This window comes from Mustela erminea, chromosome 5 (genome assembly GCF_009829155.1).
Source record: "Mustela erminea isolate mMusErm1 chromosome 5, mMusErm1.Pri, whole genome shotgun sequence".
NCBI classification, from domain to species: domain Eukaryota; kingdom Metazoa; phylum Chordata; class Mammalia; order Carnivora; family Mustelidae; genus Mustela; species Mustela erminea.
The window spans coordinates 144,606,913-144,621,655 of NC_045618.1; the positions used below are offsets into that span (position 1 = coordinate 144,606,913).

The 14,743-nt window shown below is 61.4% G+C and overlaps 1 protein-coding gene across 8 annotated transcripts in view; it reads left to right on the plus strand.

The window, feature by feature from the left end:
- TRAF3 (TNF receptor associated factor 3) overlaps positions 1 to 7,859 on the plus strand; it is a 117,464-nt gene extending 109,605 nt beyond the window's left edge. For all 8 annotated transcript variants that reach the window (XM_032345362.1, XM_032345363.1, XM_032345360.1 and 5 more), the window contains 2 exons: positions 942 to 1,116; positions 2,029 to 7,859. In XM_032345362.1, the coding sequence (XP_032201253.1) occupies positions 942 to 1,116; positions 2,029 to 2,600 (747 nt within the window). In that variant the 3' untranslated portion in view covers positions 2,601 to 7,859. The remainder of the gene's footprint in view (positions 1 to 941; positions 1,117 to 2,028) is intronic.
- The last annotated feature ends 6,884 nt before the right edge of the window (positions 7,860 to 14,743 follow it).

Consider the following 14,743-nt stretch of genomic DNA (forward strand, 5'->3'; position numbering starts at 1 on the left):
CAGCTCCCGTCATGATCCCGGGGTCCTGGGCTCGAGCCCCTGGTCAGGCTTCCCTGCTCGGCCGGAAGCCAGCTTATTCCTCTGCCTCTGCCCTTCCCCCACCTCAAGTAAATGAATAAAATCCTTAAAAAGAAGTCAAAACCCTTTAGGTCCCAGCTTTACCCACCAGGTGGGTACACCAGTCCTTCAAAACTGCTGGAATGTGAGTCTTACCCCTCCGCTTGTTGCTGTACATGTTCTGTGTGTTTCTGCTGACAAAGGGTTGCTGAATTATTTAAATTAAGATAGGGTGAAATGCAGCCTCGCCGTCTGCAGCCGTGTGCTTGTCCGTAATACTTCTGGGCCCAGTGGGCACCGGACCTGAGCGCCGGTGGGGGAAGCCAGCCCTGCTCCTCGGCATTGGCTCTCCATTTCAGCCAGGCTCTGCAGAGCCCCCATCAAGCTCTGCCTGCGGCCAGCCCTGTGCAGGTGCCAGGGTGGTGGCTGCTCTCTCTCAGGACCCAGCAGGACTCCAGGGCACTGCCTGTAGCCACAGAGACAAGGCGACCCCTCCAGCCCTGGGTCAGGCAGCCTCATGGGAGACGCACGTTGTTCGGCCCCTGTAGATGGCTCGGCCCTTTACGAAACAGACCTCCAGAAGGCCCATAGGTGTGGCTCCAGGGTCCTGCACCCGAGACTGTAGGACAGAGTGGTGTAGGGCCCCGTGCCATGCAGCTGGCGGGTGAGACTTCTCTGTGCCTTGGTCCCCTCCTCTGGGATAGGGACCTGTGGCCCCTGTGTCCCCTGAGATGCGTTTGGGCCACCAGGGAGATGTGGGCGTGGGGCGGGCTCTCGGCAGGGGGCTGGCTGCTGGCCCTTGCTGGCTGCTGTGTGACAGGAGAAGCTCAGCGTCTGCAGGTTTCTAACTGTGTTTTACCTTTCCGATGCCTTCTATTTGGAAGCGAGTGATAGACAGCCAGGCGGAGAAACTGAAGGAGCTGGACAAGGAGATCCGCCCCTTCCGGCAGAGCTGGGAGGAAGCGGACAGCGTGAAGAGCAGCGTGGAGTCCCTGCAGAACCGGGTGACGGAGCTGGAGAGCGTGGACAAGAGCGCGGGCCAGGCGGCTCGGAACACAGGTGGGGGCCGCAGGGGAGGGTGGGGAGGGGTCTGGGGCGGGCAGCGTGCATCCTGGTCTGTTCTTGGGAGCCTGGGCAGCCCGGCCAGGTGGGAGGCTTGAGATGGTGGGTGGGTGGCACACGGGGGACGCACCCCCTAGAGCAGTGGTTTCCAGAGAGATGTCAGCGTGCAGAGGTGTGATGACTTTCCAGCCAGAGGGGCCTTGGTGAGGGACAGAAACGTCTCCCACCGGGACACCCTCCATGGGACGCCGGCCTGCCAGAGAGGAGGTGCAGGGTGGACGCGGGGCCGAGGACAGGGCTTGCTGGTTGGAGGCGGTGGGCTGCAGGGTGGGAGGGAGAGGCTCCTGGCCATGCTCGTGAACGCCTCGAGGGACGGAAGTGAGCAGCCGTGAGACAAGACCCCGCAGTGTGCTCAGCCAGCGTGTCTGATTCCTCGACTCTGCTTTGGGGACTAAGTGAATAGTCTGAATTTTTTGCGTGACAAGGATTAATGGTGCAGAGGGACTGGGGTTATGGCAAACCGCTCCCAACATTGGGTTAAGCCGAGGACGGGAATGACATGGTGAGAGGCCACACCGGGCACAGGTGACTCTGAGCGTCAGGCTGGAAGGCAGGGGGAGGTGAGCAAGAGGGTGGCCTTTCCCTGCCCCCAGTGGGAGGGAGGGCCCTGCTGTGATGTGCTCTGGGACACACAGGCCTGTGTCCCCCAGGTGTTGCCTCCCAGCAGGCCGTGGCCGTGGGTGTGGGGGCCCAATGAGGCAGGGATCTGAGCCCTGTGTTTCAGGACACCTAGAGGTGTTTGTCTTCCACCCAGAAGCCTGCTCGTGCGGGTGTTGGCGGGAGCAGGCTCCTCCCGCCTTCCTGGCACTCACGGGCCTCCTTTGCCCCGTCTCTCCTCACCCACGGCAGGCTTGCTGGAATCCCAGCTGAGCCGGCACGACCAGATGCTGAGCGTCCACGACATCCGCCTGGCCGACATGGACCTGCGCTTCCAGGTCCTGGAGACCGCCAGCTACAACGGTGTGCTGATTTGGAAGATCCGAGATTATAAGCGGCGGAAGCAGGAAGCCGTCATGGGGAAGACCCTGTCTCTTTACAGCCAGCCCTTCTACACGGGCTATTTTGGCTACAAGATGTGTGCCAGGGTCTACTTGAACGGGGACGGCATGGGGAAGGGGACGCATTTGTCGCTGTTCTTTGTCATCATGCGCGGAGAGTACGATGCCCTGCTCCCTTGGCCGTTCAAACAGAAAGTGACGCTCATGCTGATGGATCAGGGGTCCTCTCGGCGTCACCTAGGGGATGCCTTCAAGCCGGACCCCAACAGCAGCAGCTTCAAGAAGCCCACTGGGGAGATGAATATTGCCTCTGGCTGCCCAGTGTTTGTGGCCCAAACTGTGCTAGAAAACGGGACGTATATTAAAGATGATACCATTTTTATTAAAGTCATAGTGGATACTTCGGATCTGCCCGACCCCTGACAGGTCACTGGGGGGGTGGATTGAGCAGAAGGCAACTCCTCGGGGGTTTGAACCGGCTGTCTCCACCGAGGTCCTCGCGCTCAGAAAAGGACCTTGTGGAACGGAGGAAGCAGCAGAAGGTGGCCGCGGGCCGGCGGGAGGAGCCACGCGTGAGGACACACCCAACATGTTTTCTAATAGACTAGCAACACTCCGCTCTGAAGAATTATTTATCCTTCAACGTGATAAATACTGCTGTCAGAGAAGGTTTTCATTTTCATTTTTAAAGATCTAGTTAATTAAGGTGGAAAACATATATGCTGAACAAAAGAACCATGATTTTTCTTCCTTAAACTTGAACACCAAAAACCACACAGACATGCGCACACACACGCACACACACGCACACCTGGGGACAGCTGGACATGTCAGCATGTTAAGTAAAAGAGGAATTTATGAAATAATAATGCAATTCTGATATATTCTAAAATTCAAGAGTGCAATCTTGTTTCAAATATAGTATATTGTCTATTTTTAAGGCCTCACCTGGTCTCTGTTTTAATAATTTGTTTGTCAGAAGACCCTGAAGTACACCTAGGTCTTTTCTGAAAGTCTCAATTCAGAATCATTTTTTAATTTAAAGTTCTAAGATAATTGTTATTGCAAACATTTTATTTGAAAACGTTGATAGACTGATATTTCTTGGAAGAAAATGTAAACTATCCAACACTGGTTATCACTTGTGATAGGACAGAAACTACTCACTCTGCCGTTATTTCTCGTTAGAAATGTGAGCCTCACTACCTGTCGTAGTCCATGACACTACTTCACAGTCGCTATGAAGGGGACCTGCTCATCGATGCTGTGCATCATTCTCAGACTTATAATCGTTTTCACCCTAAAATAGGGCGTTCGTTGAACTTTGGAGTTCTAAACAAAATCCTGTAGGCTTCTAAGATTCTGCCCCGTGTTCAGACACGCGCTCCCTTGCTGACCGCTCTGACCGTCGGCGTCCGGCACCCAGGCTGGGCAGGTGGCGGGGCCGGAGGAGGTCGCAGCGGGTGTGTTTCTGCGTTCTGTCACGTCGCTGCGTGGTGTTGCCGATCTCCGAAGGCGGCGTCTTTGCGTGGAGGTGGTGGCATACAGTCCATGTGCCTTAGACGGGCCCTGCTGCTTCTCGCCCCGGCTCTGTGTTCGCTGTAACTCTGAAAGGTGTTCGCTTCCCCGACTCTCCTCCCGACCGCGAGGTCTCTGCCTCTTCGGAGGCCCTCAGACAGCCCCGTCCCTGCGGAGGAAGCCGGGCTCCTCTTCAGCTTCCGGAGCCTCCGCTGCTCCGTTGTCACAGGTTCCAAATCTCTGGGCCCCGAAAGTGAGCCGCCCAGTCCCACCCCCGGGCCAGGAGGGGAGCAGCCACAGCGCCTCTCCGGGTCCCCACCTGGGTCAGGGGAGTCCGCCCACCCCCCCACCCCCGTGCAGCAGAACCCTCTGAGCATTCCAGAGACCGCCGCTCTGGGGGGCCCGCCCAGGCTCGGTGACAGGGCCCCGGGACCACTGTTCTCTTGGGAAGGGTGGGCTCGGGACTGTCCGGCCTGCGCCCGCCCAGAGAGCGTTTTCTCCACTCACTGTTTACCTTCTCTCAATGGTCCAACTGTGATTAGAAGCCGGAGCCCTGCCTCCCCGCGCCCCTCTGCTATGCACCGCGCTCCATGGGTGCTCTTACCACTGATGGGTGCTACACGTGACGGGTGCTTCTTAGGCAAAACCAGTGTGTGTGAACCACCGCATCTGTGCCGCTCATCCAAAAGACGCGCCCGCGACTGGCCAGCTGGGCCGCGCGCCTCAGACTGCCTGCCTCTGGGCTCCCCCGTGGTCGTGCGGGGACGGTTGGGCTGGTGCCCGGTGGCCCGCCGTGTCTCTGGTGCTGCCATCCGCCCTGGGCGTGCCTCCGCCCCAGTGCCTGCTGGAAGTGCCCTCCTAGCGCACCGTCCCCTGCCCTGAATGACCTCCTCGGCTCCCGGCGTCTGCCACGCCTTCCGCGGTCCCGTGCCCGCTGTCCCATCTTCTTCATGTTCTCCACCTGCCCCCCCACCCCCACCATGGCTTTGGGGGCCGGTCTGTGTTCTCAGTCCTGGCCGTGAGGAGTCGTGTGTCCCGTTCACAGAGGAAGGACGTCCTGCAGGTGCTGCGGGGCCCCTGTTCCCTTGAAGGCATCCCCAACCTCCTTCAGACCCTGCCCTGATTCTACCCTGGACACCCAGTGGGGAGAGGGTGCCAGGCGGTCCCTGCCCGGCCTCAGGGGCTTTCCTGAGGCCGGGAGTTACCAGCAGGGACATACCTGAACCTCCTCCCCTTCCCTAAACATATGGACAATGTTAACAGATCTGAGATAAGCAACATCTCAGTCTAGTAAACAAACAAACAGTACTTTGCCTCTCCTGGTTGGAATTCTTCTGGGGGTGGGTCACCTGGGGGCACTTCTGGAAGCCTCTGTCCCTTGGTGGGGGCACTTTTCCAGCAGCCCCTCCTAGACATGCTCCTGGTGGGAGATGACGGGCCCTTTTGGCCTCCTCCCGGGAGCCCATAGGACATGGCATCGGCCGGCACTTCCCTGGGATGAGCTTGGGCCACAGCGGAAGCTTCATGCTATGGCTTGACAATAGTTGATGATGGGCAGGGGGGGCGGTCTTTTGGTCTTTCGGCCACAGTGTACCTCTTCCCTCTTGTGTGCTTGGGACTTTCTGGAACGCGGCCTCTTGAAGGACCTGAGCGTGGGGTGCTGCCCTGATGGGTGCCCCTGGCGTGGCTTCCACCCGGACTCCTCCAGGCCCTGGTCCAGTGCTTGTCGCCTGGGGCCGGCCTCGGGCTGTGGCCCCAGGAGGCCGGCCCTCCTGGCTTCACGGGGTCCCGGCCACCCACGAAACATGTCGCATGCAGTGCGTATCCGCACACTTTTCCTATTTCCCAAAAGTGACAAAACTCCCCGATAGGACAAAACTGTTCCAATGCTTTAGAGAAACCCACACCAAGTCTCGCGTGTGAATCGAGCTCGCCGGCTTCCCTGTCCGCCGCGTACGGGACACAAAGACCGCCCCAGCCATGCTCGCCCCGTGGGGTGCTCCGGGCCGTGCCCTGGCTCAGCTTCTGCAGAGGCTGGGGGGCACCCGGGGCTCGTCCGTGGTGAGTGGGCAGCTCGGGAGTCCCCGGTGGGGTTGGCGCGAGCGAGGGTCTGTTCCCGAGACGCGGGGAGTCTTGGTGAAACCCGCTGCCCCAGGCCTCTGAGAAGTCGGGGTTTCTGGTGTCCCGGCCCCGCGGGTGGCACAGAGGAGACCGTGAGAATTCCCGCTGCCATTCTAAGGCGTGTCCGGCAGGAGGAAGGCGCTGCCCCTCTGGGGATGACCGGCCGCGCGGGTGGACGGGGAGGCGCCGTGAGGGCCGCGGCCCCAGCCCCGGTTCGCAGCCTGTTGCCGGAGCGGCGTCTGCGAGGCCGCAGGTTGAGTGCGGGAGCTCTTGGCCAAGATATGCTTTTCCTTTCCTGCCGCTGTGGTTTTTCCCTGCCTTGTGACCCCACAGGGCCATGGAGCCCAGGAAAGCCTGTCCCCATGGCGGCTGCCACCTCCGGGCCCTTTGCATGCCCGCTGGACTCCAGGGGGCTCTCTGGCCCCGCGAGTGCCCCTGCGGCTCCCCTGTACCACTGTGGCCCGCCGAGGCGAGGCAGGGGCCTCGTGTCCCTCACCACGTGTCCCAGGTGGGGCCTGCCGCTGTCAGCAGCGGGCCGTGTCGTGGCAAACAGGAGGCTGAGGAAAGGGTCCCTGGACAGACCCTTCGGCCCTGCAGGGTCCCGCCGTGGGTCCTTTCCTTGTCAGCCCAAGGGAGGCGGGCAGAGTGGCAGGTCACACCCTGGGGGTGCGTGCACACCTCCTCCTCACCCTACACGACGGAGGGGCGCCCCCACGGTCACCGGCCCCCTGGCGTCTCTGCTGGTCGCGGGCAGGCCGGGCGGGAGGTCACAGTCCTCCCCGTGCCCCTGGCCCAAACCTCAGCCCTCTGAAGCGAGTCCCTCTGCTGCAGGGAGTCGGCAGAGCTGTCAAATACTGTTCTCTTCCTTCCGGTCCGGATCTTTCTCAGACTGCGGCGGAGAGCTTGGAGGAGCTCCAGGAGCTCCTCTGCACTTGTGAGCGTTTGAGAGGTGAATGAGGGGTCTGTCACCCAAATCTGCTTCTCCGCCCAACACCATGCTTCCATCTTCGTTTTGCAGATCTCGACAGTTTTATTTTCTGCAAAGTAGAATGTGTCCCCTGGGGTCTAAGTTAAGATGAGGTCCGTGTATGGTTCCCGTGAGGGCAGGTGACCTGTCATCTTGGCCGTCTGCCGGGGGCGGGGCTGGCTGTCCCTGGGGAGCCAGGGCCCGCGGGGGCAAGGGAGCGTCCCGGGGTGTGTCCCGAGTGGAGACTCTCAGTCTGGTCAGAGGAGGCCCCAGTGGCACTAGCCGTGCTTGTCTTTCACTTCTCCTGCCGCTGCTGTGTCTCGAGTCCCTCCTGAACTCTCGCGTTGAGAAAGAGGTTCAAGTCCAGGAAGGCTGAACCACTCCTGCCGTTAGTGGCAACTGGTTTTTATAACTCCGTCCCCTAGTAGGCAAGTCCGATAACCTCCAACAGCAAACTAAATGAGTTAATTGGTAAACACAAAAGCCGGCATTATTTCCAAGGGTTTCTGCAATTACCCCTCTAGAATAACACCTGTGATCCAGGAAGTGTGTGAGCCCGTGTAGACAACTGTGTCAGGTTTTTAGAACTGCATTCTTTCTCTGATGGCACACCTCTTCGTTCGGTTCTGTTGCCCAAAAACAAAGACCAAAGAAGGCCAATCTCTCATTTGACTCTGTATTCTCAATCTGCCTGTTTTAAAAGTTGCCGTCTGTAGTAGCCGCTCGCTGTGAGGACCCATCCTGACCCTCCAAGTGATTGTGACCAGTGATTCACGTCCTGTGTGTCTCCACTCTTCTAAGAAAAAACAACAAAACGAGAGTATAAGTTATTGCTCAGCAATAATCATGTTGTTAACGTGAGTCAACAACATGTCTGATTTTCTGATAGCATTATTATGTTTTATATTTTTGTTTACTGTATATTGTGTGTGGTTTTATTTGGTATTTATTTGTTTTGAGGTCTTGCAATGTTTTTGTGTTTCTGATGCTAATAACTAAAGTTTGTAAGAGTGTAGAATGCAAAACTTTGAAATGCTAAACTGTCTGATTAGAGGAAAATAAATCTGACTAAGGAGTCTGGGTTTCTTTTGCCGCCGTCTGGCACAGGCACCTGGCCGTGCCCTGGCCTTTCCCTCCCGCGGGTCCTCCCCGCCTCTCCTCTCAGAAGCGGCCTCCTTGGCAGCCTCCATGGCCACACGGCCCCATGCTCATAAGGGCCCGCGCTTGGCTTCATGCCCTGCTGTCCCAGTCTTAGAACTCTGGATGTTTGAGAAAGGGGTCCCATGTGCTGGGTTTGCACGAGACCCAGCGGGCCACACGGCCTCGCGGCCTCACGGCCTCCCCTGCAGGGGGAGCTCTGACCTCGGCGGGTTCAGGAGGCCAGTGCGCCCAGTGCTCTCAAGTCCGGCTTGGTCCAGAGCAGACACGTTGGCCCTCGCCCTCCTGCCAGGTCCAGGCCCAGGCATCTGGCCTGGTGGAAGGACCCCCGACCCGGCACCCGCCATGGGGGCTGTGGGCTCTTGGAGCCTCAGTTCCTTATCTGTCATAGGGAAGAACATCTCTCTCCTTTCTGAAATGCGGTTACTAAAAAGCTGTACCAGGGCACGTGGCTGGCTGAGTTGGTCGAGCCCAGTTTGTGATCTTGGGGTCCTGCGAACAGCGGGAAGTCTGCCTGAGATTCAGCCTCTCCTCCCTCTACCCCCGCCTCCCACAGAATCTCCGGCAGACTGTGCGCTCAGCGCGGAGCCCAGTGCAGGGCCCGATCTCACGACCCTGTGAGCATGACCTGAACCGAAACCAAGAGTTGAACCCTTAACCGACTGTGCCACCAGGCGCCTCTAAATAAATAAATCTTTAAAAAAAAAAAAAAGGCCACCCCAGTATTGACCATGCAGGTGCTTGTGAAGGCTCCAGGCAACCAGGTTTTTAAAAAACATTTATTTCAGTAATTTCCACACCTAGCATGGCTCGAACGCAGGACCCTGAGATCAAGAGTTGTATACTCTTCTGACTGAGCCAGCCAGGGCCCCCCACGCAACCAGTTTGGTGTGTTGGTGGTGAGAGAGCCCGCAGGACCCCTCCCAGCTCAGTACTTCTCTGGGTGGTTATAAGGACCAGGCCCAGGGGCAGGAAGCCCTCGAGAGCACCCCAAATTATCCAGTGAGGAGCCTTCTTTCCAGCGCGGGTGCAAAGACCATGCAAACTGCCCAGCCTCCCCCACAGTCCTGCCCCTGCCAGGGTCCGCACCGCAGCCCCGCTGGGCCGCCGGAGCAACAGGAAGGGGCCTTAGGGCCTTGCCCCCAGGTCCACACTGGTTCTCAGGTCACACTGGTCCTGCCGTCCGGTGCTGGGGGGCCTGCCAGAGAGTCCTGCCCCACCCCATGGCCTCAGCCCTGCAGTGGCGCACACAGTGGGGAGCCCAGGGCCCCCCAGCTCTTCCGAATGCAGGCTTCCACACCCAGAACCCAGAGAAGGGCACCATCTCCCTCGGCCTAGAGGCTCCCAAGTCTGCCTGCCCCTGCAGCGAGAGGCTTGCGTGCCACCGTCTCTCTGGCACTCAGGTCTGGGCTCCCACTGTGGCCTCAACCACACCAGGGACCCTGAGCGACGCTGCCGGTGCCTCCCCCCACCCCGCCATGGAAGCTAGACCCCCTGAGGACAGCCCAGACCAACAGCATGGATGGCTCTGTAGGCTGGGCAGGCACGGAGCCACATGGACTCGGGGTTTTCCTGCTCCTTTGGAGGGGCTGCACTCAGCCGGAATTCCAGAAACTGGATACTTTTCTTTCAGCCTTTCGGAGTTTTTTTTCGGAGTTGTGCAGAAAGGGAAGTGAGCCCTACACCTGGGGAGAAGAGCGCCCCCTGCTGGTTGCACTGAGCCAGAGGCGCCCGTGGGGACCCCAGGCAGAGGCTGTGGTGGATCCGGGGCCATCCAGCAGCAGAGAGCCCGGCAGTGACAGCTGGGGGGCTCGGAGCAGCTCCCCCACCGGAGCCCGGACTGCTCCCAGGACTGAGTGTGGCAGCACAGCCTTGGCCTCCATCCCCAGAGGCAGCACTGGGGGCAGCCCGGCTCTCCTGGTGAGTTGGGACCAGGGAGGGCGCCGGGCAGAGCGCTGTGAGCCCTGAGACCCTGGGGGACGGCGTGGGGCCCCTGTGTCCCAAACCCTTCCAACCAGGACTTCCGAGGACGAGCTGGAACTCACTGGGCACGGAGGTGCAGGAGCGCACGGAGGCCCACCATGCTGCTGGCCTGTGGTCACTCCACACTCGGCCGCAGGACCGTCCCACGCAGGCTGAGGACCAAACCCGGAAAAATGCCCGAGGCCGCTGCATGACTGCGCTTGGTCAGAGATGCCCAGTCTCCGGGGTCGCTTTCAAGTGAGAACATGGAGTTCGGGGGAGGGGGGGTGGCGCCCCCAGGAGAACCTCCTTGCGCTCTGCTGGTCTCCCAGGACTGCGGTTCACCCTGTAGGACGCTCCCAGCACCCCAGATGGGTGAAGACCTAGAGATGGGGTCGCTCGGTGTAAAGTGCGGGTTTCCTGCAAGTGGACACAAACGTAATCTAAATCCTGACCCCGAGGGATCTGTGACCAATGCCACCGCGGCGACGAGGCCAACGGAACGTCCGCAGAGGAGGTCTGCGCCTTGACCCCCAGGGCTGGCCTTGGAGGAAGGCAGAACTCAGAGGCCCACACCAGGACTCCCCTCCCCCAGGCTGCAGGGCAGGGGTGGGCAGGGCTGGCGGCTGCCAGTGGGGCTAGGCATGTTTGGCCTTCGGGTAGCACGGGTGGCACGAGGCCCGGGGAAAAGCGCTCTCGGGGCTGGGAGGACGTGGTCTCAGCCACTGTGGCCACTGGCCTGGCGGGGGACACTCTGTGCTGCCTTGGCCTGCTGGGTCCTCCCAGGCAGTGGAAGTGCAGGGGGGCGGGTGTCTGCAATGGCACGTCCTCACAGAGGCCCGCCCCAGCCACCTGGCCCTAGTGGCTCCCTCCTGGTCACCACGCACTCTGGCTCCCCCGATCCATGCTCCTTCTGAGCACGGCTCCCTCACACGGTGTGGCGCGTACATCTCCCACTCCCCAGCCAACAGCAGGTCCAGGGTGCCGTCTCCCGGCCCTCCATGCCCAGCCCCAAGGCTGCGCACAGAGGAGAGGCCAGGTCAGGGGCGGGGACTACTCTGAGACCCCCAGGCCCTGCAGGTGACAGCTCTGCCTCTGGGGAATGCCAGCCATCCCTTCCTTGCGTACATATTTTTGGGGCAGCCCCTGTGCTCCAGGCAGTACCCAGTCGGCCCCAGGACAGAGGATGATGACAGTGGGGGAGGCCCAGGATGGCCTTTCTGGAGAGGTGACTTCATGCAGAGACCGGAGTCTTGAAGGGGAAATCCTGCCACGAGGGGCTCCACCCCCTTTGTCCCATGGCCCTCACCCCTCTTTTCCCTGTGCAGGAAGAGAATCGTGCTCACTGGGGAGAGACATGAAGGCCCAGAGATGTGCAGGAGACTTCCCAAGGTCACACAGCAGATCAGGGACAAAGGTGGGGGTGAAAGAGCCGCTGACTGCTCTTGGGGCGGGATCCATTTCCACAGCTGTAGAGAAGGGAGGGGGGAAGAGGAGTAGGAAGGCGGTGATTCCCACGGCTCTGCAGGTCTGGGTGGGGCCCCCCGGGGCGGCAGGGCTGTCATTCACACACCCTCACACTAGAGGAGGGCTGAGGTGGCCCGTCAGAGCTCCGCAACCCTGCGCCATGGAGTTGGTGCTGCCTTGGAAACAGGAACCGATTAGAGGCCTCGCTGAGACCATGCACAGCGGCATAGTCAGGGAGTTGTGGGGTCCAGTTTTCCCAGGCCATCTTTCCTGCCACCTGGAAGGGGTTGTGCACAGAGGGGAACCAATCCAGCGAGAGCAGTCAAGCCAAGTCAGAGTGAGACTGAGAGACACAGGCAGACCCAGAGACCAAGAGCTTGGCTGGTCCCTGGATCCAGCCTTGCCTGAAGCAGATGCTTCATGGTATTTCCTGGTTACTGGAACAAACTCACCTTGGGACTTTGCATTTCTGCTACTTCCAGTTGAGGTCTCGACCAATTCCAAAGTGTGTGCCCATGTGCATACCTGGGTACCCAGGGCACGTGTGTGTGCAGTTTGGGGCCTTCTGTGTGCACAGGGCACCTGCTGCACAGTCCAGCCATGCCCTGCATCGTGTCTTTACTCCTGAGGTGTCCCAGGGGCTCTTGGGCAGGTCCAGACCAGGACTGCTGCCTGTCTCCTACCTCAGCATGGGCTCCATTCTGGGCCACCCTCTGATAGCTGGACACATCTGGGCCCAGGTCCAGCTACTGCTCAAGGACGCCCCCTTCAGGCTGGGGAGATGGATGCCACTATCTCATGGCCGGCGGGCCCCAGCTCCTCCTGTTTGGCCACCTTCCTTCGGTCCACCACCCACACTGGGGGCCACAGCTGTGACCGCCTCTGTGTCCTGGCTTTACCACCACCACTTCCAGGGCAGTCTTGCTGCCCTGTTAAGACAGCACGGTCTCTCTGGGAATGGCCTGTACAGCTGGGGCGGGAGGGGTCCGAAAATTCCATTTCCCCACGGTCCAGCCACCCCACCCTCTAGAGCCTCTTTTGGACCTTGGCCTCAGTGCAATCCAGTTTCTGAGTTGGGAGAAAGGAGCCTTGGGAAGATCTGCCTGGCCTTCCAGGCTCGGCTACGGTGCTCTGGGCCCTGGGAGTGAAGCTTGCTGAGCCTCCCGGCTCTCTGGCTTGAACAAAATCACAAGTGTAGTGGGAGGAGGTGAGGGGAGCAGAGCCAGACACCCTGGTGGAGTCCCAAGAAGGCCCAGTCCACAGACCTGCCTACTTCCCAGAGAGAAGCAAGACAAGGGGGCAAAACAGATGTGACCCCAAAGAGCCCCTCTGTTCCTGATCGAGGCTTCCTCGGAGGAGGGAGCTTCCCATCAGCCCGACAGGCAGACAAGGCCAAACTCCAGGGCCAGGAAGACCCCCGAGAGCAGGTGCCCACACCCCGCTGGGCTGAGGGGGGTACAAGCTTGTGTCCTCCCTCCTTAGTCCCAGTCAGAGAAGTCCTGCCCCTTCCCAGGGGCAGGTCCCACCCTCCTTGGAAGAAATATCAGCTGCGGGGGACATGCAAAGACCAGCCCCAGCGATGGGTCTAATTCCAGGGGTCTGCAGGGGAGGGGCAGGGACATAGGAGAGGGCAGGGTAGCCAGGAGAAAGGAAGCTGCCAGGGAGCCCGAAGGCTAAGTCGTGGCCCTCCCACGGGTAGTACCCATAGTCCTCCACGTCCGCCCACGTGTCCATCCCCTGTCCCGCAGTCGGTCTCCCTGACCAGCTCGTCCTGGACCCAGGGGCCCACTCCTCCCTTGCCATCAGCCATGACCAGGAAGACGCCATCTGCCGCACTCCGTCACCCACAGGTCACCCTCTCCGTCACCCACAGGTCACCCTCTCCCCGCGCATCCATTCACGACGCCCCACCCGTATCCCTGTCCATCACCGGGTTTGCTGTGCAAGTCTGTGCGCCCACCCCCCTGCCCTCCGCCGGCCCGGCCCCAGCCCCATGCCTCCGGCACCCCCTGCACCGTCGGGCCACCTGTCCATCTGTCCATCCATTGACCCAGCCATGCTCCGGTCCACGCACCAGCCATCCCGCCACTAACCTGCCACCTAGTTCATCTAAATCCTGTTCACCCACTCGTCCGCCCTGCAGCCTCCTCTAGGGGCCACTCATCAGCCAGAATCCACCACCTTTTCTCCCCGCCATCAGCTCAACAAAACCCACCCGACACCTACCAGCAACAGCCCATTTATCCCAGCACCATGGTTCTTCCGCCTTCCACACTTTCCGACACTCTTCCCCACCACCGTCCCCACCACCGTCCGCAGCACCGTCCCCAGCACCCTCCCCAGCACCGTCCCCAGCACCGTCCCCAGCACCCTCCCCAGCACCGTCCCCAGCACCGTCCCCAGCACCGTCCTCACCACGGTCCCCACCACGGTCCCCACCACGGTCCCCAGCACCGTCCCCAGCACCGTCCCCACCACGGTCCCCACCACGGTCCCCAGCACCGTCCCCAGCACCGTCCCCACCACGGTCCCCACCACGGTCCCCACCACGGTCCCCAGCACCGTCCCCAGCACCGTCCCCTCCACCGTCCCCACCACGGTCCCCAGCACCGTCCCCAGCACCGTCCCCACCACGATCCCCACCACCGTCCCCCCCACCGTCCCCACCACGGTCCCCAGCCCCGTCCCAGCCCCGTCCCCAGCCCCGTCCCCAGCCCCGTCCCCACCACCGTCCCCAGCCCCGTCCCAGCCCCGTCCCCAGCCCCGTCCCCAGCCCCGTCCCCAGCCCCGTCCCCAGTCCCGTCCCCAGCCCCGTCCCCAGCCCCGTCCCCAGTCCCGTCCCCAGCCCCGTCCCCAGCACCCTCGCAGCACCTGCCCAGGCCCGCCCTCCTCCTCCCTCCATCCCTCAGCTCGCGGGCGTTGCGGTGTTGGGTCTCCAGCCCCCAAACTCCTGTTCCTCCCGCGCTGACAGGTGCGCGCCCCCCACCACTCACCCCGCGCCGCTGGCAGCCACTGGGCCTGTGTCCACAGGGCTCGCGCCGCACCACCCGTCCGCCACGGTCCGCGGCGCAGGCAGGAGGGTGGGCACCCGGCCCGGGCCGCGCGGGGTCAGGACGGCAGCGAAGCCGGAGGATGGTCACCACCCCGCCCCCACCACACCCTCGTCCCGGAGCCGGGGGTCGCGACAAGCTCCTCTTCCGGGGCGCCCAAGGTCCTCAGGTCCTGGAAGGCTGAGCGTGCTGGGCGGGAGCGAGTCCGGCCCGCGCCTCGGGGGTGCGGGGGGGGGCGGAAGGGGGCGTAAATGTGTAACCGCCCCGCCCCGGCCCCGGCCCCGCCCCGCCCCGCCCCGCCCCGCCCCGCCCCGCCGGGTCAG